Genomic DNA, 27,602 nt, shown 5'->3' on the forward strand with positions numbered 1-27,602 from the left:
TTGATATTCACACATACAATTGTGTTAAAAATAATAGCAGTGTGTTTAAAAGAGTGAGTAAAGCTCAAAATCCTTATAAAAGTTTTTTTTCCATAAACGCAAATGCACTGGGAACACGCCACAGTTTATTCCAAATCAAAACATGAAGACATTTTTTTTTAAATAGGTTACTACTTTACAGAAAATGGGAAAAAAAGAAGAAGGATTATTGGGCTTTTCCCAAATAGCAATAGTCTGCATTTTGCTTTACTAACGCAAGCATTTACTGCATAAACTGAAAAATACTTGCAGATTTAGCTTTCCTGTGAATCACCAATATTTAGTTGTATAACCACGGTTTCTGAGAACTGCTTCATATCTGTGTTGCATGGAGTTGACCAACTTCTGCCACCTGTGAACAAGTATTCCAGCCCAGGACAATTGCACTACATTCCACAATTTCTCTGCATTTCTTGGTTTGACCCCAGAAGCAGCATTTTTGATGTCACCGGTTTTCTATTGGATTACCACTTGCTTACTGGGCAATTAAAACCCCTCCTGCCCAGAAAAACTTCCCTCTTTAAGCGCTGTTGCACTTTGAATGACAATTGCGTGGTCATGCTACACTGTACCCAAAATGAAATTTTTATAATTTTTTCACAAAGATGGGGCTTTATTTTGGTGGTATTCAATCACTGCTGGGGTTTTTATTTTTTTGAAAAAAAAAAAAAAAAAAAAGGAAAATTTTGATCCCCCCCCCCCCCCCCCCATTTCCTATCGTTTGTTATAACATTTTGCAAACAGGTCATTTTTCTCGGTGCGCTGATGAGGCTGCACTGATAAGGCGGCATTGATGAGGTGGCACTGATGGGCCCTGATAGGTGGCATTGTGGGCACTGGTAGGTGGCACAGATCACTCGGCGGCAGCTCTCCGTGATCGGGACCAATGTCCCTCTGACAGCCGCCGGTGATCGGCTTTTTTCACAGAGCGCGCCCCCTGCTGATCGAGCACGGAGGACGTCATGTTGGCCTCCCAGCAAAGTAGGGCTGCACTGTAGCCGTCAATTGGCTATAGCGCAGACGGGAAGGGGTTAAGGTCCAGGGATTGGGCTGGCCACTCCATAACATTAATCAGGTTGGTCTGGAACCAAGATGATGCTCGCTTCCCCATATCATGCTTGCGCCACAATGCTTCACTGTCTTCAGAGTGTACTGTGGCTTAAATTCAGTGCTTGGGGGTCATATGACAAACTGTGGCCCCTAGACCCAAAAAGAACAATCTTGCTTTCATCATTCCAGAAAATGTTGCACAATTTCTCTTTAGGCCAGTTAACGTGTTCTTTGGCAAATTGTAACCTCTTGAGCACATCATTTTTTTTAATTTTTTTTTTTTTTTAACAGTGGGACTTTGTGGGGACTTCTTGACAATAGCGTGGCTTCACATAGGTATCTTCTAATTGTCACAGTACTCACAGGTAACTTTAGACCTGCTTTGTTCACCCTGGAACTGATCATTGGCTGAGTCTTTGCCATTTTGGCTATTCTTCGATCCAATTGAATGGTAGTTTTCGGTTTTCTTCCACGTCTTTCTGGTTTGGCTGCCATTTTAAAGAATTTAAATCATTTTAGCTAAGCAGCTCATCAGTTTCCGCACTTCTTTATAGGTTTTCCCCTCTCCAATCAACTTTTATTCAAAGTACGCTGTTCTTCTGAACAATGTCTGGAACGACCCATTTTACTCAGATTTTCAGAGACAAATGCACTATATCCAGCACATACAACATTTGCTGCCTTTCTCCTTAAATAAGGGCCACCTGTTTGACACCTGTTATTTCACAGACTGAATGACCTCACTAATTAAACCCCACAATGCTATTTTGAACAAACCCCTTTCAATTAATGATTCAATTTGGTTTTCTATTACTCTACTACACCTACTAGTAAATTATTTGTCATGTAGAAATAGAATTTATACCAAAAACAGTGATTGCTCTGGTTATTGATGTTGGACTGCTATTATTTTGAACACAACTGTACAAAACACACACAGTGCAGGACAAATGTCCCGCTGCAGCCATTGTATTCTGACGGACACCAGTGGCAACTGTCAAAATACCCAAACAGTGGCTGCAATTAATTGGTTCAGTTGACAATATTCTGTCTGGCTCCTTCAATTTCAGTCGAATGATGTGGGGTGGGGGACATGGCCATCCACTGAGTGAATTTTGGCCAGTTTCTGAAGAATTCACATAGTGTATTGCCAGTTTTTTAGGGTGCATGATAAAAATTCCTACAGGAGGTATCACAATCTTCTAATCAACACAGAGACAATACTTACAGGTCATACATACTGTTGGGGGTGAAGGAGTGGTTGGCTTTGTGCCCTAGAGAGGCACAATATTTAGTTATCGTTTTGAAGGGCTCTGGTACATCAATTACAGTTTCTTCATCTAAAGAAATGGTATTGCCATTCAAAGACCAATCTCTGCTATCCACCTAGGGATAAAGCCAGAAACAGTTTAGACATTTCATCAAGAGTCACATCCTGTCTCAATGTGAAGAGTCAACCTATTCAAATGTTAATATTTCATATTTATTTAACAAAGTAAAAATAATAAACGTAGATTTTAAGTTTTAAATAGAGTAAAACTTATAAATACTCTGCAACATTCCATGAAGTGCATTTCATTTTTAAAAATTCATTTTTTTCCTTCAAGATAAGAAACCAACATTTTAACAGGGATAATTTTATTAAATGGTTATTTTAGTTTTGAGGTTCAAGCTACAGCTACACCTAAACTTTTGATGTGATGCATTTGTAATACTGTGATTTTTAGTTGTGTTTTTCATGGATTACCTATGAAAGGTGCATTTGTTGGAAACCACACCAAAGATACAGCAAGCAGAATTTATTTTGTAGTACACTGCATCAAAACAGATGTTAATGCAGCCTTATAGTTATGAGAAAAAAAAGGGCCTGTCTTTCTAGCATTATTATGAACACAACATGCCACATGTAATTTCCAGTCACTCTGACAAGGATAGCAACAATGGTCAGCGCACAATGGCTTAGTGGTTAGCACTTCTGGCCTGCAGCGCTAGGGTCCTCTGTTCAAATCCCAAACAGAACACTATCTGCATGGAGTTTGCTTGGGTTTCCTCCAGCGCTGGCACTTAATCGATATCTGTACTAAATAAATAAAAATGATCCAAACCATTAATAGTCAAGTTTGTCAGGGAGTTCCTACCTCCTGATGTGTAATCCGAACTCCATTGTAAAAGGACATCACAGTATTAGGGCCAGCAGCTATTTTAGCATAGAGACCTTCTCCAGCATTGGAAATAAGCGAGTCTGCTACATACACTCTAAAAAGAGGAAGACCAGAAACTTAGAAACTAGATGACACTGTATGCCTCATAGATTCATCTACATAGACATGCCTTAATGAATGTACAATACATGCGTTTTTGTTCTCAAATATACAGCTGTGGATAAATTTGTTGGTTCCCTTACAGCTCATCAAAACAATGTGTTATGCCTCCAGAAAAATTATACCATTAAAAGCAGTTATCTCGTGTATACCTACATGCCTTTGGTATGTCAAAGTAAAGCAAGTCGTGTGAAAAGAGAAACTATTGCTTATTCTACAAAGATATTCTATACTGTCCTGGACAGATTTGTTCATATACAGTAGATCATAAAAATGTAATCGTAATGATATATCAAACTAATGGTTTTCTGATATTAGGATTATGTGTATCTTAACCACTTACCGACTGGCCACTGTATATATACATCATTACTTTAAAGATGGATATCTCGGTAACGGCAGCAGCTGCTGCCACAACTGAGGTATCCATCTTTAGGGCCGGCGGTTCTGTACACGATAATGGTGGTCTCTGCGGCGGGTGTGCCGCGAGATCACCGTTATTAGCGGCGGGAGAGGTGCCACCCCCCCTCCCGCCGCCGTCGGTAGTGGTGGAGGCGATCAGGTCCTTTCCCTTCTTCAGTATGGAGATGAGTGAGGCTAAGATGGCGCCCACCCGTCTCCATACCATAGGACGGCCGGAGCTGACGTAATGACCACTTCTCTTAAAGGCACAATTTTTTTTTGTGTCATTTTTTTTAAACGACTTTTTTTTTTTTTTTTTTTTTTTGCATTAAAGTCTAAATATGAGATCTGAGGACTTTTTGACACCAGATCTCATATTTAAGTGGACCTGTCATGCTTTTTTCTATTACAAGGGATGTTTACATTCCTTGTAATAGGAATAAAAGTGATCCAAATTTTTTTTTTAAAACAGTGAAAAAATAAATAAAATAAAGTAAAATAATAAAAAAAAAAAAAAATTTTAAAGCGCCCTGTCCCGACGAGCTCGCGCGCAGAAGCGATCGCATACGTGAGTAGCGCCCGCATATGAAAACGGTGGTCAAACCACACATGTGAGGTGTCACCGCGATCGGTAGAGCGAGAGCAATAATTCTAGCCCTAGACCTCCTCTGTAACGTAAAACATGCAACCTGTAGAAGTTTTTTAAACGTCGCCTAAGGGTAAAAGTTTGACGCCATTCCACGAGCGGGCGCAATTTTGAAGCGTGACATGTTGGGTATCAATTTACCTGCCGTAACATTATATTTCACAATATAAAAAAAAAATTGGGCTAACTTTACTGTTGTCATATTTTTTTATTCAAAAAAGTGAATTTTTTCCAAAAAAAGTGCGCTTATAAGACTGCTGCGCAAATACGGTGCAAAAAAAAGTATTGCAATGACCGCCATTTTATTCTCTAGGGTGTTAGAAAAAAAACAATATATAATGTTTGGGGGTTCTAAGTAATTTTCTAGCAAAAAAAACTGTAACATGTAAAACATGTAAACACCTAAAATCCAAAACGAGGCTGGTCTTTAAGTGATTAAGTCTTATAATCAGTCAGCCTATTTAAATAGAGAAGCAGCGGTCACTCTGCTTTCTCTGGTCCATGTTGTCTGAGGAGATGAGAAAAAAAAAATTGAAGAAAAAGCATGTCAAACGTAATGGCTATAGACCATCTTCAAGCAGCTTGATGTTCTTGGGACTACATTTGTAAATATTAAGAAGTTTAAGGTTCATGGGAATGTAGCCAGCCACCCTGGCTCTGGCTGCATGAGAAAAAGAAAAAGAAAAAGAAAAAGAAAAAAAAAAACACACACACCAAACCCAGATGGAAGGATAGTGCAAACTATAGGCAAAAAACCAAGGAAAATATGCAGAGATCCAAGCTGAATCTCAAGGTCAAATTAACTACTTCAATACAAGGCACTTTCCCCACCTTCCTGCAATTCCTTTCCTCCCTTCCTGCAATTTTCAGCGCTGTGTCGCATTTTAAATGACAATTGCACGGCCATAAAACACTGTAACCAAATAAATTTTTTATCATTTTGTTCCCACAAATAGAGCTTTCTTTTGGTGGTATTTGATCACCACTGGGGTTATTTTTTGCTAAACCAAAAAAATAAAGTTTGTTTGCACTGACTGGCACGGATGAGGTGGCAATAAAAAAAAAATTTTTAAAAAGTAAGGGCCTTCATACAAGATGTCACTAGCATTGTTACTCCTATACATTTCTAGTGACTATGGGATCTCAGCCTGGTTCAATCGGCTTTTTAAAGACCACCCTTTGAACCGATTAGGGATTTTCCGCTGAACTATCCATTCTCACAAGGCTGCCTTTCTCATCACCATCACTTATGCTGCAAGTGTCTAATTTGGCAAACTTAGTCTGTAAAGAACCCTTTCTTGTGCTACACAAGAACAAGGGTTTACCTTAAAGATACTAACAACTTGTTACAGTTATTGGATATGGTAAACGTGGAAGGAAAGTCCAATGTGTTTCTGATTACAGCAGATGTACCAACTTTGTATACAATCATTCAATATGATGATGCGTTGTTGGCTCTGAATTGGGCCTTGAGCAAAAGGGATGATATCCCAAATGCTCAAAAAACATTAAGAAAAGCATTTGACATTTGCCTTACAGTGGTTCTAAAGCCTTTTAAAAAAAATATATATATAATAAACACATCATAGTTGCCTGCTCTAAGCAATGGTTTTGCATGGAGCAGCCCTGATCCTCCTCATCACTGGTCCCCAGTCAGTACTTTTGACCCCTCCCTCTTACCAAGTACACAGAGTATGGCTCAGTTCCGCCCCCTTCTTACTGTCTGTGATTGACAGCAGCGGGAGCCAATGGCTCCCACTGTTGTGTCTCAGCCAATCAAGAGAGAAAGTCCCCGGAGAGCCTTGTCTCTCAAGCACATCACAGGATGGGGAATCGAGCAAATATTAGGGGGGCTGCGGGGGGAGTCGCACCCTGAAAGTTTTTCTATCTTCATGCATGGAATGCAAAGTTTACATAATGCGAGGACAAATTTGTCTTTAGTCACCAGAGACGTGAACTTCTGTTTTACCATAGATTTATAGAGGACCTGCTGTTCATCTGGGATTGCTCAGAGGACACTTTACGGTCATTTATGACGGAATTAAACAACAATAATAATATTAATTTGGAATACCAATGGAGTAGGGTAGAGAATAATTTTTTTGGCTATGACCATTTTATCAAGGCCAATTCCTTTTACACTAAAGTTTTCTATAAGCCCACGGAAAGGAATAGCTAGCTTTCTATAAAAAAGTGGCCACCATTCAGTATGGTTAAAGAATATCCAGAGAGGACAAATGATGGTCAGGAGAAACTGTACGACTAACCAGGATTATTTGAACAGAATGACGAAACCCGTCGGAGCATGGCTGCAGGACAACAGGACAACCAGATGTGACGTCAGCACTTGAGAGTTTGTATTGTATTACACTTTGAGACTTTTTTTTCTTTTCTCTATATATCCTGTCTGGAGGAGTCTTATGTGGAGGAAAGGTGGCGTACAAGAATGCAAGCGCTTTGAGAGGTCTGGATCTTTTTTACTTCCAAGCGCAGTGTGCCGATCTATAATTAGGAGAGCCATTTTTTTGGCAAGTTCCAATCTGTTGGGAGAGGTGGAGTACTAGAGCACATAGTGTCACACACAAAGATTTGTAATTTGTTTATTTTGTTATTTTAGACTTTATTGGACTTAAGGACTATTTTTGAATTTGTGGCAATATTCACTTGAGCACTTGGGGATATTATTTAACAGAATTTTGGTTATGTGGTTATGTTCAATTGTTAATTAGATTTTTCACATAATTTATATTCACAGCACTACAATTTTTTTCTGAAAACAAGGACAAGATTGTTTTGAGCCCATGGCCCTGTTTCTTATCAAGGTTTTTTTTTTTTACCTTTCAACTTAACCAGCACATTGTTCTGCCATCTCTCGGTCCATCTAAACATCCTAAGGAGATTTACCTCCAATGCCTGGATATGTATGTGCTGTTCAAGTTTCCCAACTCCTTTTCAACAGTCCAACTCTGTAGTTTTCGAAGGGCCTCATGGGGGACAGCCAGCCTCTTGTTCCACTATTGCTAAGTGGAATCGACAGCTCCTCATTCAATCTTAGGACCTCATTTTCAACATCAGGCATCTGTTTCTCAGATTTTGCAAGCCTTTCCCCTGGTCCTCTGTTCACACATTTAGGGCCGTTGATCGAAAAAAAAGTTTTAAAGATTCCCATTCGACAGATGTTATTTGCTAGATCGACTTCTGTCGAGTGGGAATGGCCATAGATGGATTGAAATTCGTCTGGTCCCTGCTAAACTGGACCCATTTCAATCCATCTAGGGCCATCTCAAGTTTTACCAGGTGGATGTTCAGGCCTCAGCTGATGCTAGCTTTGATTTTATAGTTCCTCAAGCGACTCTGTAGGCTCTGTTGAGCCATCTGTTAACCTTTTGATTTTTGTGGGCCCATTTTGCCTTTGTTTGCCCACACCTCAGCTGAACTGCTTTTGTACCCGAGTATCCTATGTATCGTAATGTATGAGGAGGAAAAACTGTTGCTGTAACTACTGAAAGTAGAGCCCTTGCCATAAACAAAATAAACTTAACGTAGATGTAAACCTGATTTATGAAATTTAAGCTGGACACATATCTGTAGTGTTTTCTTATCTCTCTCCAAAGCACTATGTCCCATAGCTGTCTCTTGCTCCGTAGCTCTGTTATCAGCCTAATAACTTCTCACACGTTCTCTGAGATGGGAGATAGAAGCATGTGTCGGAGGAGGTTGCTATAAATAGATTTAGCGGTCAGCTTGCCGTCTAAGAGCAGAGCTGTGCACATTCCTTTCTTCCTTTGCCTATTAGGAGAGGGGAGGTGTGCGCGCCTTTCCTCTGATCCACTGTCTTGGCTGCATGCCAATAATCCACTCCCAGTGCTAACTAGAAAGAGAAAAACTTTTACACGAAGAGCACTTTCTATATCCTTATATATACACAGATGAAGACAGCAGATATACATGTAAAACTTATGTAGGGAGATTTGTTTCATCCCTGGGTATCATCTGAGGCTATTCACTTCACTGGGTATTTGTGAGGGCTTACATCCACTTTAATAAAAGCTAAAAAACATATTTTGCTGCAATATTTTCATCCCAGTCCAGATTTTATATGCCATGTTTTTTTCTGCCACTAGATGTCCTTAATCTGATGGTCAACAGCAACACTCTAGCCTGTGACTTGACAATAAAAGGAGAAGCAGCACCGTGATGAAATCATCTGTTACTTTCCCTTCCTACCAGCATGTTTCTTGTAAGCCAACTGACTCCTTGTACTGCTTATTACCCTTACATTCTAGCCTTTGTGTACAAGGACTGCAAAAGGCTGATACAGGCAGTCCTCGGGTTACAACAAAACAGGGTCTGTAGGTTTGTTCTTAAAGCGGAGTTCCACCCACTTTATTTTTTCGGCATCCCCTCTGCTTGTACAAATGATATACAGTAAATCATATTTATAATTAAATCGCGGTTCGAGTACATTTTTTTAATAATTAACTTGCCTTAGTTTTCGTCTTCCCGAGCGCTTTCATCTTGATTGTGGGCATGTGAAGCCCACCAGGACTCTGTTTCGGGATAAGGTGCTACTGGCTACCCAGCATGCACCTCCCAATCTCACGCATGTGCATTATACACAGGGTGTAGCAGGCAGTGTGTCTGGTTGCCATCAAAAAACGGGTGGCAACAGAGGAAGGGCCCACCCCATTGTTATGGCAACAAAGATAATGAATCAATCTGCAGCAAGACCCGGAAGCCTTGCCTTAGCCTAGCATGCAGATGAAGCTGCGGCAATGCCCACTGACTCCTGGGAACGATGGCACTCATCTCCCAGAAGCACAGGCGCCGCAGGAAATTACGTACATCACCGCGGACCGAAAGAGGCAGATTACAAGGGATACCCTAGCACAAGCCAGATATAGTAAAAGGTAAAAAAAAAAAAGTTTTTGCTAAATGTTGTTATCCTAGCAGAAAGGTAATGATTCATATAAAGATCAAATTATGGGTGGAACTCTGCTTTAATTTGAATCTGTATGTAAGTTGGAACAAGCAACTCCAGCCAAAAAAAATCATTTTTAATTTTTTTTGTATAGCATAGGTAATGGTTAACACCCCTGTAATGTTTGTTTTGCGATCTGTGCCCCTGTTCACTTTCTGTCCCTGTGACAATTGGATATTGAACATTTTGGGCTGTCATGACAACAAGGATTGGTGATAAAGCTTCTATGGAGACACCTTTTTCCCCATGATAACTCTAATGCCCCGTACACACGGTCGGATTTTCCGACGAAAAATGTGTGATAGGACCTTGTTGTCGGAAATTCCGACCGTGTGTAGGCTCCATCACACATTTTCCATCAGATTTTCCGACACACAAAGTTTGAAAGCAGGATATAAAATTTTCCGACAATGGATTTTGTTGTCGGAAAATTTTATATCCTGCTCTCAAACTTTGTGCGTCGGAAAATCCGATGGAAAATGTGTGATGGAGCCTACATTCCGATCGTGTGTACACAAATCCGACGGACAAAGTGCCACGCATGCTCAGAATAAATAAAGAGATGAAAGCCATTGGCCACTGCCCCATTTATAGTCCCGACGTACGTGTTTTACGTCACCGCGTTTAGAACGATCGGATTTTCCGACAACTTTGTGTGACCGTGTGTATGCAAGACAAGTTTGAGCCAACATCCGTTGGAAAAAATCCTAGGATTTTGTTGTCGGAATGTCCGAACAAAGTCCGACCGTGTGTACGGGGCATTACAGGAGTGAATTTCCTCTCGCTTCAGGTTTCTCCCTCCGTTCGTAACTTGAATGTTCGTAACTTGGGGACTGCCTGTACCAGGTAAAATTTAAGTACTCACACAGCTTGCATTTAAAAAATACAGTTAGTCATATGTTAATGATTACAGAGCTGCATTCATTTGTGTCTCTCGTATATGCCTGGTGTTCAGTTTTAAATAACCCTGGCAGTGGTAAAGTTTGTCCCAAGCCCTGTCATGGTCACTTTTTCTGGACCGCTTGGCCTGCATGCAAATGTGGATAAAATATTAAAGCCATAAAAAAAAAAAAAAAAAAAAAAAAAAAAAGGGACTAAATTATCATATGTCTGTGAAGGTTCTCATTTATCCAGGTCATGGTATATATAGAAGTATTTAGTCACATTCAACTGAACTTATTCTGAAAATATTGGGGGTTATTTACGAAAGGCAAATCCACTTTGCCTTGAAATTGCACTTGGAAGTGCAGTCGTTGTAGATCCGAGGGGGGCATGCAAGGAAAATAAAAAACAGCATTTTAGCTTGTACATGATTGGATAATAAAATCAGCAGAGCTTCCCCTCATTTCAGATCTACCCATCAGATTTACAGCGACTGCACTTCCCAGTGCACTTTCAGTGCAATTTCAAGTGCACTTTGCACTTGTAGTGTAAAGTGGATTTGCCTTTCGTAAATAACCCCCAATGTGTCGCTTATTCAATATACTTTATCAGTTCCAACGAGTTTTAGGAAAAATACCTCAGCATTTATATCCATACATCATACACCAACACCCTGATTCAAATCACTATAGAAAGGTAGAGGTGGTTTCTCCAGGATCATGAGAGGTGCAAGAATTGTGGAACCTTCCTCTTATAGTTAATTAGCTTCTAACTTCAGCTTAATCAATTAAAATGGTTGTAAACACCCTTCCTAAAATCTGACCTATACACATATTGGAAATTAGTGTCAGGGAGGGTGCTTAGCGATAGCAGAGACTTTGTCTATTCACAATGCAGCTCTGCAAGTTTCTTTGTTCCTCTTTGCCTTTCCTCCAATCATCTCACACATAGTGTATACCTAGACTCCCCTCCCACTGCTGAAGGAGGAAACAACATTTGTATCAGTGTGCACTTTTAAAGAGTGTAGAAAGCTGAAGACAGCAGATATGAAACTTATCTAGGAGGAGGATTTGTTTCATCTCTGTGTATCATCGGAGGCTGTTCACTTCACTGGGTATATGTGAGGGTTTACATCCACTTTAAGCTTTGACAATAAAACCTGGGAGCCGATTGGTTTCTTTGCAGAGCTGTACCACATTTTGCACCATGCAGTTTTAGTAAATAACCCCCATGTGTCTTCCACACAGAATTCCATTTTAAACATCTCTAATCCCATGCTGTGGCAATAATTCACACCTTCAATGTAAGTAAGCAGTAAATTGAGAGTTTCAGATGCCCGCACCCTTCACCAAATTCAACCTTTAACTTGATGAAGAAGAGGGAACACCTGAAACTGTCTTAAAAACTTGTATGTTCCTATGTACTGCTTACTTTTGAAAAAAAATCCAATGCAGTTTTGGTATTAAGGCTCGATTCACACCTATGCATGTTGCTTTTGAGCGTTTTTGGAGTTTTTTTTTTCATGCTTGCCACGTTTTTAAGCAGCGTTTTTGAAGCGTTTTTACAGCGTTTTTGCGGCGTTTTTGACGCGTTTTGCGTTTTTTTTTTTTTTACTGTATACAGTCAAAACGCATCAAAAACGGTGCAAAAACGGTGCAAAAACGGTGCACTTGCGTTTTTGATGCTTGTCTATTGACTTCCATTACATGCAAAACGCTGCATTTTGCATGAAAAAAAGTCCCTGACCCTTTCCAAAAATGCAGAGATACAAAAAGGCATTGATGTGAACATGTTCCATAGGAACCCATGTTAAAAAATTCCCATGCATGTCTGCAAAATGCAAAATGCATCAAAAAACGCGCTAGTGTGAATGGAGCCTAAAGGAGTGCAGTGCGCTTTGGTAATATATTTATACAGTAGAAAAGAGTTTCTAATATGTGAATGATTTTTTATTTTATAAAAAGATAAAGTTTTAAAACCCTTAACACATTTGCATTATACACCACCATATTGGAGGGGGTGTTTTGTAGTTACACACATTGGATAGATCGGTTACTAATGAATTAGAGGTAAATGTCTGACTATTCAATAGATCTCTAGAAGAGCTTGCCATTCTTCTACATGTGAGGATTTTTACTTAACTGCTCCTTTTACATTAACAGGCATTCAAATACTCACCTTTCAGATTCATAGAGGTCAGGAAGCAATGGACTTGTGGAAATACAGGATGAAGTTGATTTATCAAAAGAATAAACTTTACCTTGAAGATGGAAAAAAAAAAAACTGTGAGAATGATAAACTGAATGATAAATTGAGCTGATAATCTGAATTCTGCAACAAAACAGGTGTATTGGGTATTTGGTCTTACAGTCCGTGAGTTCAGAACTAACAGTGCTGGTGTGTGGAAAGAGGTCTGGTCTGCTCAGGTTACCTCTGTTCTTTCAACAGACTGCCTATAAAGGAAGGTTTTTTGGCTTAGAAACTACTGGATATGTGTTACAAGTTAAAAAGACTTTTTTTCCTAAACATGTCTATCACAAAGCCAGTAATAAAATCAGATCAGGTCCTCATCCAGCTTGCTGGCACTGCAGAGAGAGATACTGAAGCAAAGGAATACATTATTTTATTCTCAAAACATATTTCGCAAATGCTCTAATGCAAACGGGGGGTATGTTTGTTGCAAACTCAGGAGATGATTGATTATTTATATATATATATATATATATATATATATTTCAATTAGCTTTGATATTGGGATTTCTGACTGTGCAGCACCACTCTGAAGTGTAGTTTACATGTCAGGGAACACTGACTGTTTAGTCCTTGACATCAGAGTGTACATGGGAAACATATACACTACATAATAATTAAAAAAAAAAAAAAAAAAATATATATATATATATATATATATATATATATATATATATATATATATATATATATATATATATATATATATATATATATATAAACATAATTGCATATGTAGCCCAAAACAATAAAACAGTTCAAATGCCCCCCAAACCTGTATTAGTCGGATCAGCATAGGAATAGACTGCTACAGGAGACCAGCTTGTCGGGTTCTAGTAGACTTCAACAAAATGGTGGCAGTCTGCACACAGACACCACCTCCCTGTTGCATGAATGTGAATAAAATTAGTAAATGGCTCCAGCTATTATTCTCCACCTATAGTGTATTCCTCAGACGTGTTTCGCCTTTTTTTTAGGATTAGGCCACAAAAAGGGTGACACATGCCTGGGCGCAATCTGTGTGCTACTTACGCTTTACTAACTGGTTGTTTTTTCTCCCTGCAAAACAGCCAGATCGCGGTTCCCTGTACACAGAATTCTGTGTTTTTGTGTGTGATTGGGCACTGCCGAACAGCTAATTTCAGCCAAAATCATTTGCTGAAACCAGCTGCCAAACTCATGCTGTGTTCAATCACAGCACTGGTACAATCTACAGAAGAAATGACTGCAAATAAACAGCTACAATGTATGTAGGAGGATTGGTTTCATCTGTGTATCACCCTAACCGCTTCCCGACCGGCGCACGCCGATGTACGTCGGCAGAATGGCACGGCTGGGCAAATGGGCGTACTTGTACGTCCCTTTGAATTTGCCGCTGTGCCATTGCGTGCGCGCCGGCTGGGAGCTCCGTGAGTCGGGTCGCGGGTCCTGCGGACTCGATCGCCGCGGGGATACCCGCGATCGTCTCACGGAGAGGAAGAACGGGGAGATGCTAATGTAAACAAGCATCTCCCCGTTCTGCCTAGTGACAGTGTCACTGATCATAGCTCCCTGTATTCGGGAGCTATGATCAGTGATGTGTCACAGCTAGCCCCTACAGTTAGAACACATCCCTAGGACACATTTAACCCCTACAGTGCCACCTAGTGTTAACCCCTTTACTGCCAGTCACATTTACACAGTAATCAATGTGATTTTATTCGCACTGATCGCTGTATAAATGTGAATGGTCCCAAAATCCAAAATCACGCCAAAATTGTCGCCATAATGTCGCAGTCACAATAAAAATTGCTGATCGCCGTCATTACTAGTAAAAAAAAAAAAAAAAAAAGAAAATATAATAAAAATGCCATAAAACTATCCCCTATTTTGTAAACGCTATAACTTTTGCACAAACCAATCAATAAACGCTTATTGCGATTTTTTTTTACCAAAGATATATAGAAGAATAAGTATCGGCCTAAACTGAGAAAAAAAAAAATTTTATATATGTTTGGGGGATATTTATTATAGCAAAAAATAAAGCGGTTTTTTTTTCAAAATTGTCGCTCTTTTTTTGTTTATAGCGCAAAAAATAAAAAACGCAGGGGTGATCAAATACCACCAAAAGAAAGCTCTATTTGTGGGGAAAAAAAAGACATCAATTTTGTTTGGGAGCCACGTCACACGACCGCGCAATTGTCAGTTAAAATGACGCAGTGCCGAATCGCAAAAAGTGCTCTGGTCTTTGGCCAGCGAAATGGTCCGGGGCTTAAGTGGTTAATGTTCGTCCCATCACAGGGGACATTGTAAGGGCTTACAGCCACTTTAAATGGTGAAGAGTGCTGAAGCCTGCTAGCAGCTTGTGTAAAGTGACACTCAGCACTACCTCTAAGATCTATGTTTAACATTTCCAAAATGAAAATTAGTGGTACTTTTAAAGCTTCAACAATGTCTGCTGAAAATCTGCTGCCTTTCTTTCTCTACCTAAATAAAACTCCAATATATACACACACACACACACACACACACATATATATTACTATTATTGGGAAAAGATGTTGCCACTATACAACGCCATCAACAATAATACAATAATGGTTTTCCTCTGTATGGCGGTAAAGCTAGTCTGCTAAAATTCTAATAATAAATCCGTGGCTTCATCTGCTGGCTACAAAGGGTGATGTAATAAGAAATTATATGACAAAAAATTAAAAAAATATATATATATGCATTTTTTAAATATATTTAATGTAGTGAACATAAATTACAGAAATACTGGAGCAGTCACTTTACATAAACTAAACAAATTACCCTTGACCCTTATTCAGAATTTCAAATAAACGGTTTGCAAATAAAACATTCCATAAACACTTACCGTCATGAACAATTTCAAAATGTGGCCATCCTTCTTCAACAGATGTGACAAAAGCCAGCTTTCCTTCCAGCATTTCTCCATCAATGAATTTCCCATACAGGGCTGTACTTCCATCAGGATAGACATAGGCAATCTTATTCCCAGTCATTTCCCCATCTTCATTTACCTCTCCCACGAGACTGCCTCCATCCTGTAAGGGAAAACAACCAACACCTGCTTTTGTCAAAGTAGTTCAGAAAAAAAAAGCACCATGGTATGGTTTTCAGTGACCCCAGTCCAGTGTGCACCTCAGCTACATGAAGGATCTTTGGATGGTCAAACTGCTTGCTGGCTTTCTTATGTTCTTAAACCTAATGTTTAAAAATTATAAAAAGCATGAACACAGGGTTCTGCCAGACTGTCTGGGGGAATGTTACTCAAACTCTTCCTGGGCACTTCCTTGCAAACAAGCTCTGCACCATCAAAAAGAGAACAGCACAGATTCACTGAAATTCAAGGGGTTTTTGTGCCTACGCTAAAGTTTATCCAAAGCTATAACTTCTTTTTCATGCTCAATAGAGAAGGAATAGTTTAAACCCAATTTCAGTTTTTTGCCTTGTGTGTTCCATTGGGGAGATTTCCTTTAATTTCCTGTCTTGTATACATAAAGACAGGAAGTGAGAGCAAGTCTTGCTAACACAAGAGAAAGCCTTCTTAAAACAGTTGTTACTGGAACAAGCATCCCGTCTAAAAGATTTGCCCTCAATTCATTTTTTGCTGACAGGTTGCAATTCTGGATTTTCCCTCACTTTCTGTGCCAGTGACAATGGTCAAAACATAATGTATAAAAAGCATAATAAAAACTAAATTAAAGCAGCGCTTCCATATACTAGAGCCCATCAAATATAAGTTGTACATTCATGAAACCTGTAAATAAAAGACAAAAAATGAAATGATAAATTTACGTATAGTATTCATTAATCTGAACGGGTGGCAAGTATGAAACAACTCCTAAGCAGTAATCACCACGTGTGCTGCTACCCAAAGGAATCACACTCACCAATTAATATGACCCCCAAATCACAGGAAGGTCATAGCATGCATATAGTGTAAGGACTCCGGACAAAACTCCCAAATAACCTTTTTTTGTTTCTTCAGTTACTTCCCGGTTCCAGGCCTAGCCAAAATTATGTCATGCATCCTAGGAGTCTACAGGAGGGGAGGAGGGGTTTTCTCAGCTAAGCACACACCCCCAGCCTGCATGCCTGAGCTAAGGGCAGATGAATTCCAGGAAGCAAATGCTACACGATTCGTCTGCTCTTACTCAAGATGGCCAGGGCCAGAAATGCTAGGGGGTGTGGTTTGCAGTGCTCAGATGCAGTGGATTTCCGCTTTATATATAAAAAAAAAAAAAAAATTAGTTTTTGAAGAGAACTATTTCAGTGTCATGGCACACATCCAAAATTTAGATTAACGATAAGTTTAGGTACGATATTTTTCTGCATAGTTACAAGGTCCAGTTTTGACCAATGTAAGTATTTCTAGATTGTAAGCTCTAAAGAGCAGGGCCCTCTGATCCCTCCTGTATTGATTTGTATTGTAAGTGTACGGTCTGCCCTCATGTTGTAAATCCTGTATAATAATAATAATAATAATAATAATAAATAATATCACACACCTGACCATTCCCTATGTAAGCTGATAGCAGCAGTCTTCCGGGTCCAGTGCCAAGCAGTTGCAAGGCTGTATTAGTAACCACGGGAGGGTGTCACTTGCTCTTCACAGCCACTATGCAGAGAATGCCTGGTATTTTTTTCAGTGACTACAAGGCATTCTTTGACAGTCCTGCCACCTTGTCCAAATCAGAGCGCACCTTGTATTCACTGAACAAAAATACTGCTATGCATAAGGACAGCCTCGACACTGAACCAGGAAGGTTGGTGCCATCACTACTGGTGCCAAGCAACTACTACAGTGATTTGCAGCTTACACACGGATTGGTCAGGTATGACATATATACTTACATTGGCCCAGCTTCATCCTCTAATGTTCAAGTGACAGAATGCTAAAATTTGATTTCTATGGAATACAGCTCTTTACAAAGCCTTCCTAAAGGAGTCTGCTGCATATTCATATTTTCTATGAAGTAAAGATTAAAAAGTGAAATGTATCTTACTTACTGGGTAGTAAATCCAGCAGATGCCATGTCGAATGTTGTCTTTGTATTGACCTTTGAATATCAACCTTCCATCCGTATCAAACTCCTGTGCTGGTCCATTCAGCTCCCCATCCACATATGTGCCATGTAGGACACCGCCATCCTCATATGTATACACTCCTTGTCCTTGCAAGGCATCGTCAACATAAAAACCTTCCAAAGTACTGAAAAAATTACATTACAATTACACAACTGAAACTGATAGATTAGATAGATAGATAGATAGATAGATAGATAGATAGATAGATAGATAGATAGATAGATAGATAGATAGATAGATAGATAGATAGATAGATAGATAGATATTACACACACATTAGGGAGATCTTCCTTTAGTTCCTGTCCCTTAGACACAACAGAACTAAGAGGCAATCCCTCCAAAATGGGGGAACCAGTGTCCCCACTGAAAGCTTTCCCTTATATTCCTGTTCTGGTGAATACTCATATTTTAGGATTTTCGGTAACGGTTGCAGGACAAACAGAGGGGGCCAGTCTCCCTAATGGAGGCAGACAACAACAAAAACCTGACAGGTGTTCAAATCCCTCTCCAAACTATCCATCTAACAAAAAGTTTTGTCTTTCATTCTAATATTGAACTCAGAAGATATTGCACAATTCTAGGAAGCCATCCAAAGAACAAGAATCAAAGCTTCTATATCTTGCTCTGGATGGCTTGTTATATCACATATTTTACCCCAGGCTTATTCATGACAACTTACAATGCATTTACATAATCTTTCAAAGCACAAGTTTATAACAGGGTGTAATACATTTTGTCATTATGATGTGCATGTCTGCAGCCTTTCATTCACACAAAGTCTGCTATTCAGCAGTTTCAGCTGCCCAGGCAGTAGGCCAAACAACTGCATGTCGATCAGAAAAGTCAGTGGCAATGTTCCCACGAGCAATACATACAAGTCCATTCTGTTTTCCCCCATTAGTTCTGCTAGGGTCTACTAGCCAATGCTTTGCTTTCATCATGCCATTGCATAAAAGGACAAACAATGTACAAGTCACTAAGTGTGCGTAGATAGATAGATTAGATAGATAGATACACACAGTATCTCACAAAAGTGAGTACACCCCTCACATTTTTGTAAATAATTTATTATATCTTTTCATGTGCTGAAGAAATGACACTTTGCTACAATGTAAAGTAGTGAGTGTACAGCTCGTATAACAGTGTAAATTTGCTGTCCCCTCAAAATAACTCAACACACAGCCATTAACGTGTAAACCTCTGGCAACAAAAGGGAGTACACCCCTAAGTGAAAATGTCCAAATTGGGCAGAATTAGCCATTTTCCCTGCCTGGTGTCACAAAATCTCAGGTGTGAATAGGGAGCAGGTGTTTGAAATTTTGTGTCACTGCTCTCACTCTCTCAAACTGGTCACTGGAAGTTCAACATGGCACCTCATGGCAAAGAACTTTGAGGATCTGAAAAAAAGAACTGTTGCCCCCTTCCCCTTCAGTCTATTATGAATGCTGCTGCTAGACTAATACACCTCACTAACCGATCCGTAACTGCTGCTCCTCTGCCAATCCCTTCACTGGCTTCTCCTACCCAGCCGTATAAAATTCAAAATGCTAACCACAACATCGTCCCCAGCTACATCACCAACCTCATCTTCAGATATTGCCCAAATCGTCCCCTCCACTCCTCCCAGGACCTCCTGCTCCCTAGGGCCCTTGTTACCTTCTCCCATGCTCGTCTTCAGGATTTCTCCAGAGCCTCTCCCATCCTCTGGAATTCCCTGCCCTGGCATATCCGATCAGCCCCCTAACCTGCCCACCTTTAGGAGATCCCTGAAAACTCACTTATTCAGGGAAGCCTATCCCACACCCATCCAACAAACCCCATCAAATCATTCCCCGCATCTATTACCTTTTGTACCACCACCCCCTCCCTTTAGAATGTAAGCTCTACGAGCAGGGCCCTCCTGTATTGTACTGTAATTGTGCTGTCCCCCCCTCTACATTGTAAAGCACTGCTTAAACTGTTGGCGCTATATAAATCATGAATAATAAAATATAATATATAAATATATATTTCTCCTTACTTTCAGTTATAAAAAATATACTGTCCGGACATTAGACACCCCCAAATGACTCTTTGGAAAGTAGACACCCCATTTGCATACATCGCATCATTATTTTATAAGTCAGGGGTCTCCAAACTCCAAAAACAAAAGGGCCAGTTTACTGCCCTTCAAACCTTAGAGACTGTGGCCCTGGCATTGATGGGAGTAAACAATAGGCTTGGTGGCCAGTGGGAAAAAAAATACATAATTGGTTTCAGTGTGAGGAATAGTGCCCCATCGTTGATGTCAGTGAAGAATTGTGTCCTATTTCTGTTGGGATAATTATTTCCCCATCATGGTGCCAGTGGAAGGAACAGTGCTTTGTATAAGTGAAAGGAATACTGCCCCAAGGGCCAGGTACAGTCAAGCAAAGGGCCAGTTTGGAGACCCTTGGTATAAGTCATAATCAGGGCAAAGGAGACGATGGGGTTAACGTACAGGTCACATACAGTGAGAGGATGGAGATGAGGTGGTCAACACAGATAAGAGATGTATGGGGGAGGGGGGTAAAGGGTTTAAAAAAAAATCCCACAATCAAATTAAATCTGATGCAGTTTACCCTTCATTCTTAAAACTCTCCTTCCCTGGTTGTGAAAGGAAGGAGACGGCTCTCAAATGTAAACACTTGCAGGGTTTACATTTGTGAGTGCTGTGACTGGCCACCACAGGATCACAAGCCAGACAGCCACCCTGATTGGCTTTGTGAATTGTGCCTGTATGTGATCTGCACTGCCCAATGACGATGGCAGGCATTATGCATCTGGCATGCTCACAAATAGTAAACAGCTTAATTTTTTAGTGCCTCGCCGCTGTTTTGTTTTGTTTTTTTCTTTTTTTTTTGTTTTTTTAAATACAGCAGTATTGATGTGGTTAAGCATCTTAATAGATAACCTGTACTGAGAGAATATTGAGGCTCCTTCTGCTGACATCTTAAGAAAATGCTAGGTACCCGGCATCTTTTTTTATTTCAGGGAAAAAAAAAAAAAAAAAAAAAAGGAAGCAGCCTTCAGTATCACTTTAGGATGCATAGGTGTTGCTTTTTTTTTTTTTTTTTATTACCCTCTCAGATAACCAAAAACTATTCTGAATTAATTCCAGGGATTTTCAAGCGTTAACTGTCTATTAGAATAAAGTATTGTGTGGGACAGTCACAGCTCTCCTGTCATTCAAAATACATAGAAGCAGAGCACTAACCTTCCATCAAAGAAGAAGAATTTGCCGCGTCCGTTTTTTTCGCCATGTACAAAGTGCCCCTCAAAGCGATCTGTGGAGCTGTAACTGACAATGCAGAAACCATGAGGCAGACCATCATCATCCAATTGTCCTACATAGAAATGTACAAGTTAGACAAGTTTCAGGGAGTTGCAATTTGTATACTGAAATAAGTAATTTTTATAACTTATTCTTAAAGTTTTTTTTTTTTTTTTACAGGTTTAGAAAATCTAATTTTATATCTTTTTCTACTTTATGCATACAGTCCAAGTATTTCATACAAAAGGACAAAAATGATTCCTAACTCACTATTAGGTATATACTTATAAAGCAGTGAGTCTGATATTTACCAAACATTTACTGCAGGTGAATCTTCCTGTTGTATTTTAGCCACTTGCCTACTGGGCAGTTTCACTTCCCTCCTGCCCAGGCCAATTTTCAGCTTTCAGAGCTGTCACGCCTTGAATGACGATTGCGCGGCTATACAAACACTGTATCCACATGAAATGTTTATACATTTTTTAAGTCAGGTAGGAGCTTTTTTTTGTATAGAAAAAAAAAAACAAAAAAAAAACACATGTTTCTGTTAGAAACTTTTGCAAATAAAGCATTTTTTTTTTCTTTGCTGAAGAGGCTGCACTGATGGGCACTGGTGAGGCTGCACGGATAATCAGGGCACTGATGATCAGAGCCCTGATTATCAGTGTAAATGTCCCCTGTCACAGGAAAGCTTGTTATTGGCCCTTCTTTCCACAAACTCTGACAGCGCTGAGGGGGTGGGGTTCTGGGAGGACGTCAATAGATGCCCTCCCAGAACTGGACAACCACGCTGTAGCTGTCTTTCGGCTAAAGCTCGATCAGCAAGTGGTTAAATTGCAGAGAATCTTCAACCACCGGTAAATATTTGGTGACTGTCATTCACCGCTTTATATATGTGCCCCTAGGGGTTATCTCAGTGATAAGCACAGTAGTAATGAGCCCCAAATAAAAGAAAGAGTCAATCATGTGGGTAATTTAACTGTGTGTAATTTCAGCTTGAGCTACTGGGGTGTGTAAACAGGCTTTTATTTTAGCAGGCAGTAAGGAGTTACATAATAATTTGCAAAGGAGTAGAAAGCTCCACCTGCTGGAAAATATATAGCTGACCAAAATATATTTTTTTTATATTTTTTTATTTTGCAGGTCTGAGCCTAATAAAAAAAATAAAATTAGGCAAAAACCACTATACAATCGCTTTATTGTGTACTTCTGCGGAGGTGCTTTTTTTAATGGATAAACATCAAATTCTCAGCACAAGTGTGCAAGTTTCAATCAAAGCCTAAATCTGATAGTTAGATTTTTGGTTGAACATTCGTGGAAAAATCATTTGTCAGGATGTTTTTTTTGCCATTGCTGGGTCAATTCATTTTGTTTGATAGCCCTCAAAAGGTCATCCAGACCTGCTGTTTGAATGAAATTCCAGGCAGATTAGACAGATTACATTGTAATATGTACGATTTTATCTAAACAAAAACCACATTCACACTTTGAATTTCAGTTAAAGGGGTTGAAAAGGTAAAATTATTTTTTTTTTAAAATAACAAACATGTTATACTTACCTTCACTGTGCAGCTCGTTCTGCACAGAGTGGCCCCGAACCTGGTCTTCTGGGGTCCCTCGGCGGCTGTTTCAGCTCCTCCCCGCAAGCATTCACCACCTTAATGCGAGCTCCCTCGCATGGTGGTGAGTGCTTGCAGGCGCGCTCCCGTGATACAGCCGGCGGCTATAGCCGCTCGCTGTATCACTCGGCCCCGCCCCCCGGCGCGCCGCGTCATCGGATGTGATTGACAGCAGCGCGAGCCAATGGCTGCGCTGCTTTCAATCCATCCACTGCAGCCAATCAGCGACCAGGCTGAGCTGCAGTGGAGATGACGAGAACGAGCAGCGAAGATTCGAGGCGTCAGGTAAGTAAAACGAGGGGGCTGGGGGCGACGGTATTGTCAAAAGTTTTTTCACCTTAATGCATAGAATGCATTAAGGTGAAAAAATGTTTACCTTTACAACCCCTTTAAGAAATTTCCAAGGAGCAAGATGGAAAATATTTCTTATCACTATAGTCAACAGTAAATGTTAACATGACCTAGAGCTGCATGATTCTGGCTAAAATGGGGAGAATCAAGATTTTTTTTTTTGCTTAGAATAAAGATAATGATTCTCATGGCATAACATCTTTCTCATTATACAAAAATAAATAAATAAGGCTAACTTTACTGTTCAGTTTTTTTTTTTTTTTTTTTTTTTAAATTCATTGAAGCGTATTTTTTCCCCAAAAATTGCATTTGAAAGGCCGCTGCGCAAATACAGTGTGACAAAGTATTGCAACAACCGCCATTTTATTCTCTAGGGTCTCTGCTAAATAAATATAAATAACATACATAAACAGTTGGAGGTTCTAAGTCATTTTCCAGCAAAAAAAACTGATATTAACTTGTAAGCAACACGTGTCAGAAAAAGGATTAGTCTTTTTAGTGGTTAAAGTGGAGTTCCACCCACTTTTACAACTCTTCAGCATCCCTCACTAAACTGTGCACTGTAAACGAATTGGATATTTTTAAAAAATTTTTCTCAGCACTTACTGTATATCTGCTGTATTAATTTTTCACTTCCTCTTCCCTGGCCGCGGCCCATCGCATCATTTCCTGTTTGCAATGCCTTCTGGGAAGGGGGGGTGGCAACTTTCTCAAACTGCCGTTGCTATGGAAACCTGACCTGAAACCTATTACACTGCTTGTGCTGCACTGAGCATGTGCGAGATCTGCAAGGATGAGATCCAGGAAGAAATACAGTCTGGCTTCAGATGCCCAAACTTAAGATGGCCACGGCCTGCTGTAAGTTTATAAAATAACAAACTACTGCTATAAACTAACAAAACAGACCTTAGTTTACAGACTAACTTTACTAGAATACATTAAGCTTGTGTATTATAGGGGTATTTTTATTTAAAAAGTATAATTTCGGCTGGAACACCACTTTAAACTGACCTCATTTACAGACCAAAGTTCATGCCTTTGATCTAAAACAACCAAAAGTTGTTTATAGTCATCTCCCAGTGCTGACAACATTGATAAACATTTTTTCCTCTCGACAGCTCTGAGTGACTGTAGATAATGACTCTGCACTTACATGAATGAATTGTGGAAATGCTGGATTAAGATTGTGAGGGGGGTTAAAATCGAGAGATTTTTTTAAACGATTAATCGTGCAGCTCTAACCTGACCCCTCTCTTATTTAATAAATTGAAAATAGGTTCTGACATGGACATTCATGGACAAAATCTAAAATTTTTAAGTGCAATTTCAATGGTGTGTGGCAGGCTTACAGTGCCTTGAAAAAGTATTCATACCCCTTGAAATTTCCCACATTTTGTCATGTTACAACCAAAAACTTAAATGTATTTTATTGGGATTTTATGTGATAGACCAACACAAAGTGGCACATAATTGTGAAGTGGAAGGAAAATGATAAATGGTTTTCAAAATTTTTTTACAAATAAAGATCTGAAAAGTGTGGCGTGCATTTGTATTGAGCCCCCTTTACTCCGATACCCCTAACTAAAATATAGTGGAACCAATTGCCTCCAGAAGTCACCTAATTAATAAATAGTCCACCTGTTTGTAATTTTTTTTTTTTAATTGGAATACCAACTTTATTAAGAAAATATATGCTTGGTACATAAAAAATAATATAAGCCAACATGGCCATAACAGCAGTACATACATGAGCACATTGAGTTATCTACATGATATAGGGTGAGATATCCACCGGACATGAAGCCAGTACACAGTAAAGAAGGAGGGGGGGGGAGGAGAGAAGAAAAAGAGAGAGGAACATATCAACATTTCAAGTACATGTTTCACCATCCTCCAGCCATCTGTTCCAGACCTGCTCGTATTTAAGTGGGCATCCTCTATGTACATAAATCAGCTTCTTATATGGGAGAGTGTCATTAATTTCTTTTTTCCAACATTGGATTGTAGGGGGTAGGGTCTGCATCCAATTACGGGCAATCGCTTTTCTCGCCAAGAATAGCGTTTCATGTAGAAAGGTACGGAGGGGTTTGTCAGCGTCTAAGTCAGGTAGCAGACCAAGCAGACACATGTGATCACACAGGTGATTGGGAAGTGGGAAGTGAGAAGTGAGAATTCGTCTTTTAGTGTTTGGAATGTTTTAAGTCCCGTAGTCGTCATGATCTGATGTATATACAAGACACCGCAAGGTATCCAAACTGCGGGGTCCGGGACAGACAACAGCTCAGGTAGACGTGTGTTGAACCAAAGGGGGGTGTGGGAATGAACCTGTGGAATCCCGAGTTTTTGTAGTGCCAACCGCCACACCCTCCGGTGATGTGTCAACATGCCTGCTTTATGTTGGGGGGTATGTCCTGTCAATGGGGCCCTTAAGACTGATTGAAGAGGGGTATGAGCTGGGTTATCAGGGTGTTCACAGATTAGTATCTGGTATCTTGGTAGCTCGTTCCTGTCAAAATGATAGAAGTGGGACAGTTGGGAGGCAAGATAATAGTCCTGAAAGTATGGAAGAGCAACTCCTAATGTCACTGGGTTTTTAAGTATTTTCCAGGATAATTTGTGTCTGCTGGATCCCCATATGAACGAATTGAGAATAGATTCAATTGTTTTGAAAAATTTTTGTGGTATATACAGGGGAGCATGCCACACCAAATAAAGTATTTTTGGGAGAAGTATCATTTTTGACTAGACTGATGCGTCCCATGACACCCAGGGGTAGTCGAGCCCAATTTTGTGTCTTAGTCTTGATCAGGGTGTACAGGGGTTCAATGTTCAAAAGTATGTAGTCTGTAAGCGATCTAGCACGCCGAGGTACTTAATTACAGAGACCCTGGGGAGAGTCAGAGGGGGGGACGTGAGTGAGGGAGGGAAGTGGTCAAGCGGAAGGACCTGGGATTTGGACCAATTTATGCTTAGGCCCGAGTGGCTACCAATTTGCTCTATGGAGTGGAGGGCTGCAACGAGGGAGGGACCCGAGTCGGCCAAGTAAAGGAGCGTATCATCTGCATACATCCCAATCTTTTCTTCCAGATTCCCTATCTTGAGGCCTTGAATATTGGTGTCCGCACGAACCATGATGGCCAATGGCTCCACAGCCAATGCGTACAGCATGGGGGAAAGGGGGCAGCCTTGTCGGGTCCCTCTCTCCAGCGGGAACTGATCGGAGAGCCAACCATTTACAAATACCCTGGCCTTCGGGGATTGATAAAGGAGCTAAACCCAACGAATAAAGTTGGGGCCAAGTACAAATCTCGAAAGGCATTCCCATAGATAATTCCACTCCACGGAATCGAAGGCCTTGGCGGCGTCAAGATCCACCACAACCCTCGAGCCGACTTCATCGTGGGACCCCTGGATGTTCATAAATAGACGGCGAATATTCATAGCAGTATTCCTCCCTGGCATAAAGCCCGTCTGATCGGGGTGGATCAGGGAAAGAATAACCTGGTTAAGGCGGGAGGCCAGAATCTTGGCAAGTATTTTAATGTCGACCTGTAGTAATGAAATGGGTCTATATGATTCTGGGTATTTGGGGTTCTTACCAGGCTTAGGGATTACCACAATTTGGGCTTCTCTCATAGAGGGGGGTAGGATTCCTGTATCAAAAATGGATTTGTATAGATCATGAAGTTAGGGGTTAAAATTTCAGAGTAGGTGGCATAAAATTCAAGTGGTAAGCCATCTGATCCTGGGGCCTTAGATGTAGCCAGACAGGAAATAGCCTCAGAGATATCTTCCTTAGTAATGGGGGCTTCTAAAAGTTCACGTTGGGCATCAGTCAATCTAGGGAATTCAATTCTCGCTAAGTAATCTTTGGTATCTTGGGGAGTTTGAGTGACCCGAGAGGTGTAGAGTGCGCGATAGAATCTCGCAAATTCCTCTGCTACTTGTTGCGGATCAGTGACGTCGTTCCCCTGGTGATCAGTCAATGACACCACCACAGGGGGACGTGAATCTAAGTGAGCGAGGTATGCAAGAAGTTTGCCCGATCTTTCTCCATACTCAAATACCCTTTGCTTACAGAAAAAGATGCGCTTCTTGGCCCTCTCAATATGTAACTGGGAGACCTGTCGCGTCTGAATCTTAAGATTGTTGGCCGTGCCGGGCGAGGGGTCTCGGTGAAACGCCTCCTCCAGCACCTGTAAGTGTTCTGTAGCCTGTTGGACAATGAGTTCCGATGATCGCTTAAGTCTGTTAATACGTGTGGAGAGCAGGGAGCGGGCATGAAGCTTAAACGTCTCCCACACTATGTCAGGTGCGGCTGACTCCCTGTTGGCTGTAAAATAGTATTGCAGTTCCGTGGGGATGTCATCCTGGTCCTGCAGGGCAGTCAGCCAAAACGGGTTTAACCGCCAAGGAGGAGCAGGAGAGGCCTTCAGGAGCTGAATCGTAACCCAGTAAGGGGCGTGATCCGAGAGTATTCTCGGAGCAAAGCCCACGTCTCCCAGTTTAGGTGTCAGGGTCTTTGAAATTATAATAAAGTCAATTCGTGACATTGTGTTGTGGCTGGCTGAGAAACATGAAAAGACTTTAGAATGTGGGTGCTTGTGGCGCCAAGTGTCTACAAGAGCAAAATCAGTCAGTATTCGGTGTAGTCTGGTATGGGCTGGTGGGTCTA

General features: G+C 40.4%; 1 protein-coding gene across 2 annotated transcripts in view; it reads right to left on the bottom strand.

Moving 5' to 3' along the window:
• Window positions 1-27,602, bottom strand: part of SETD7 (SET domain containing 7, histone lysine methyltransferase) — an 88,435-nt gene that overhangs the window by 24,437 nt on the left and 36,396 nt on the right. For both annotated transcript variants that reach the window (XM_073604001.1, XM_073603993.1), the window contains exons 2-7: window positions 20,901-21,030; window positions 17,588-17,789; window positions 15,429-15,618; window positions 12,500-12,581; window positions 3,228-3,345; window positions 2,318-2,475 (exon numbers count right to left, since the gene is read on the bottom strand). In XM_073604001.1, coding sequence (XP_073460102.1) covers window positions 2,318-2,475; window positions 3,228-3,345; window positions 12,500-12,581; window positions 15,429-15,618; window positions 17,588-17,789; window positions 20,901-21,030 — 880 coding nt within the window. The remainder of the gene's footprint in view (window positions 1-2,317; window positions 2,476-3,227; window positions 3,346-12,499; window positions 12,582-15,428; window positions 15,619-17,587; window positions 17,790-20,900; window positions 21,031-27,602) is intronic.

The sequence above is a fragment of the Aquarana catesbeiana genome, linkage group LG01 (assembly GCF_042186555.1).
Source record: "Aquarana catesbeiana isolate 2022-GZ linkage group LG01, ASM4218655v1, whole genome shotgun sequence".
In the NCBI taxonomy this organism is placed as follows: domain Eukaryota; kingdom Metazoa; phylum Chordata; class Amphibia; order Anura; family Ranidae; genus Aquarana; species Aquarana catesbeiana.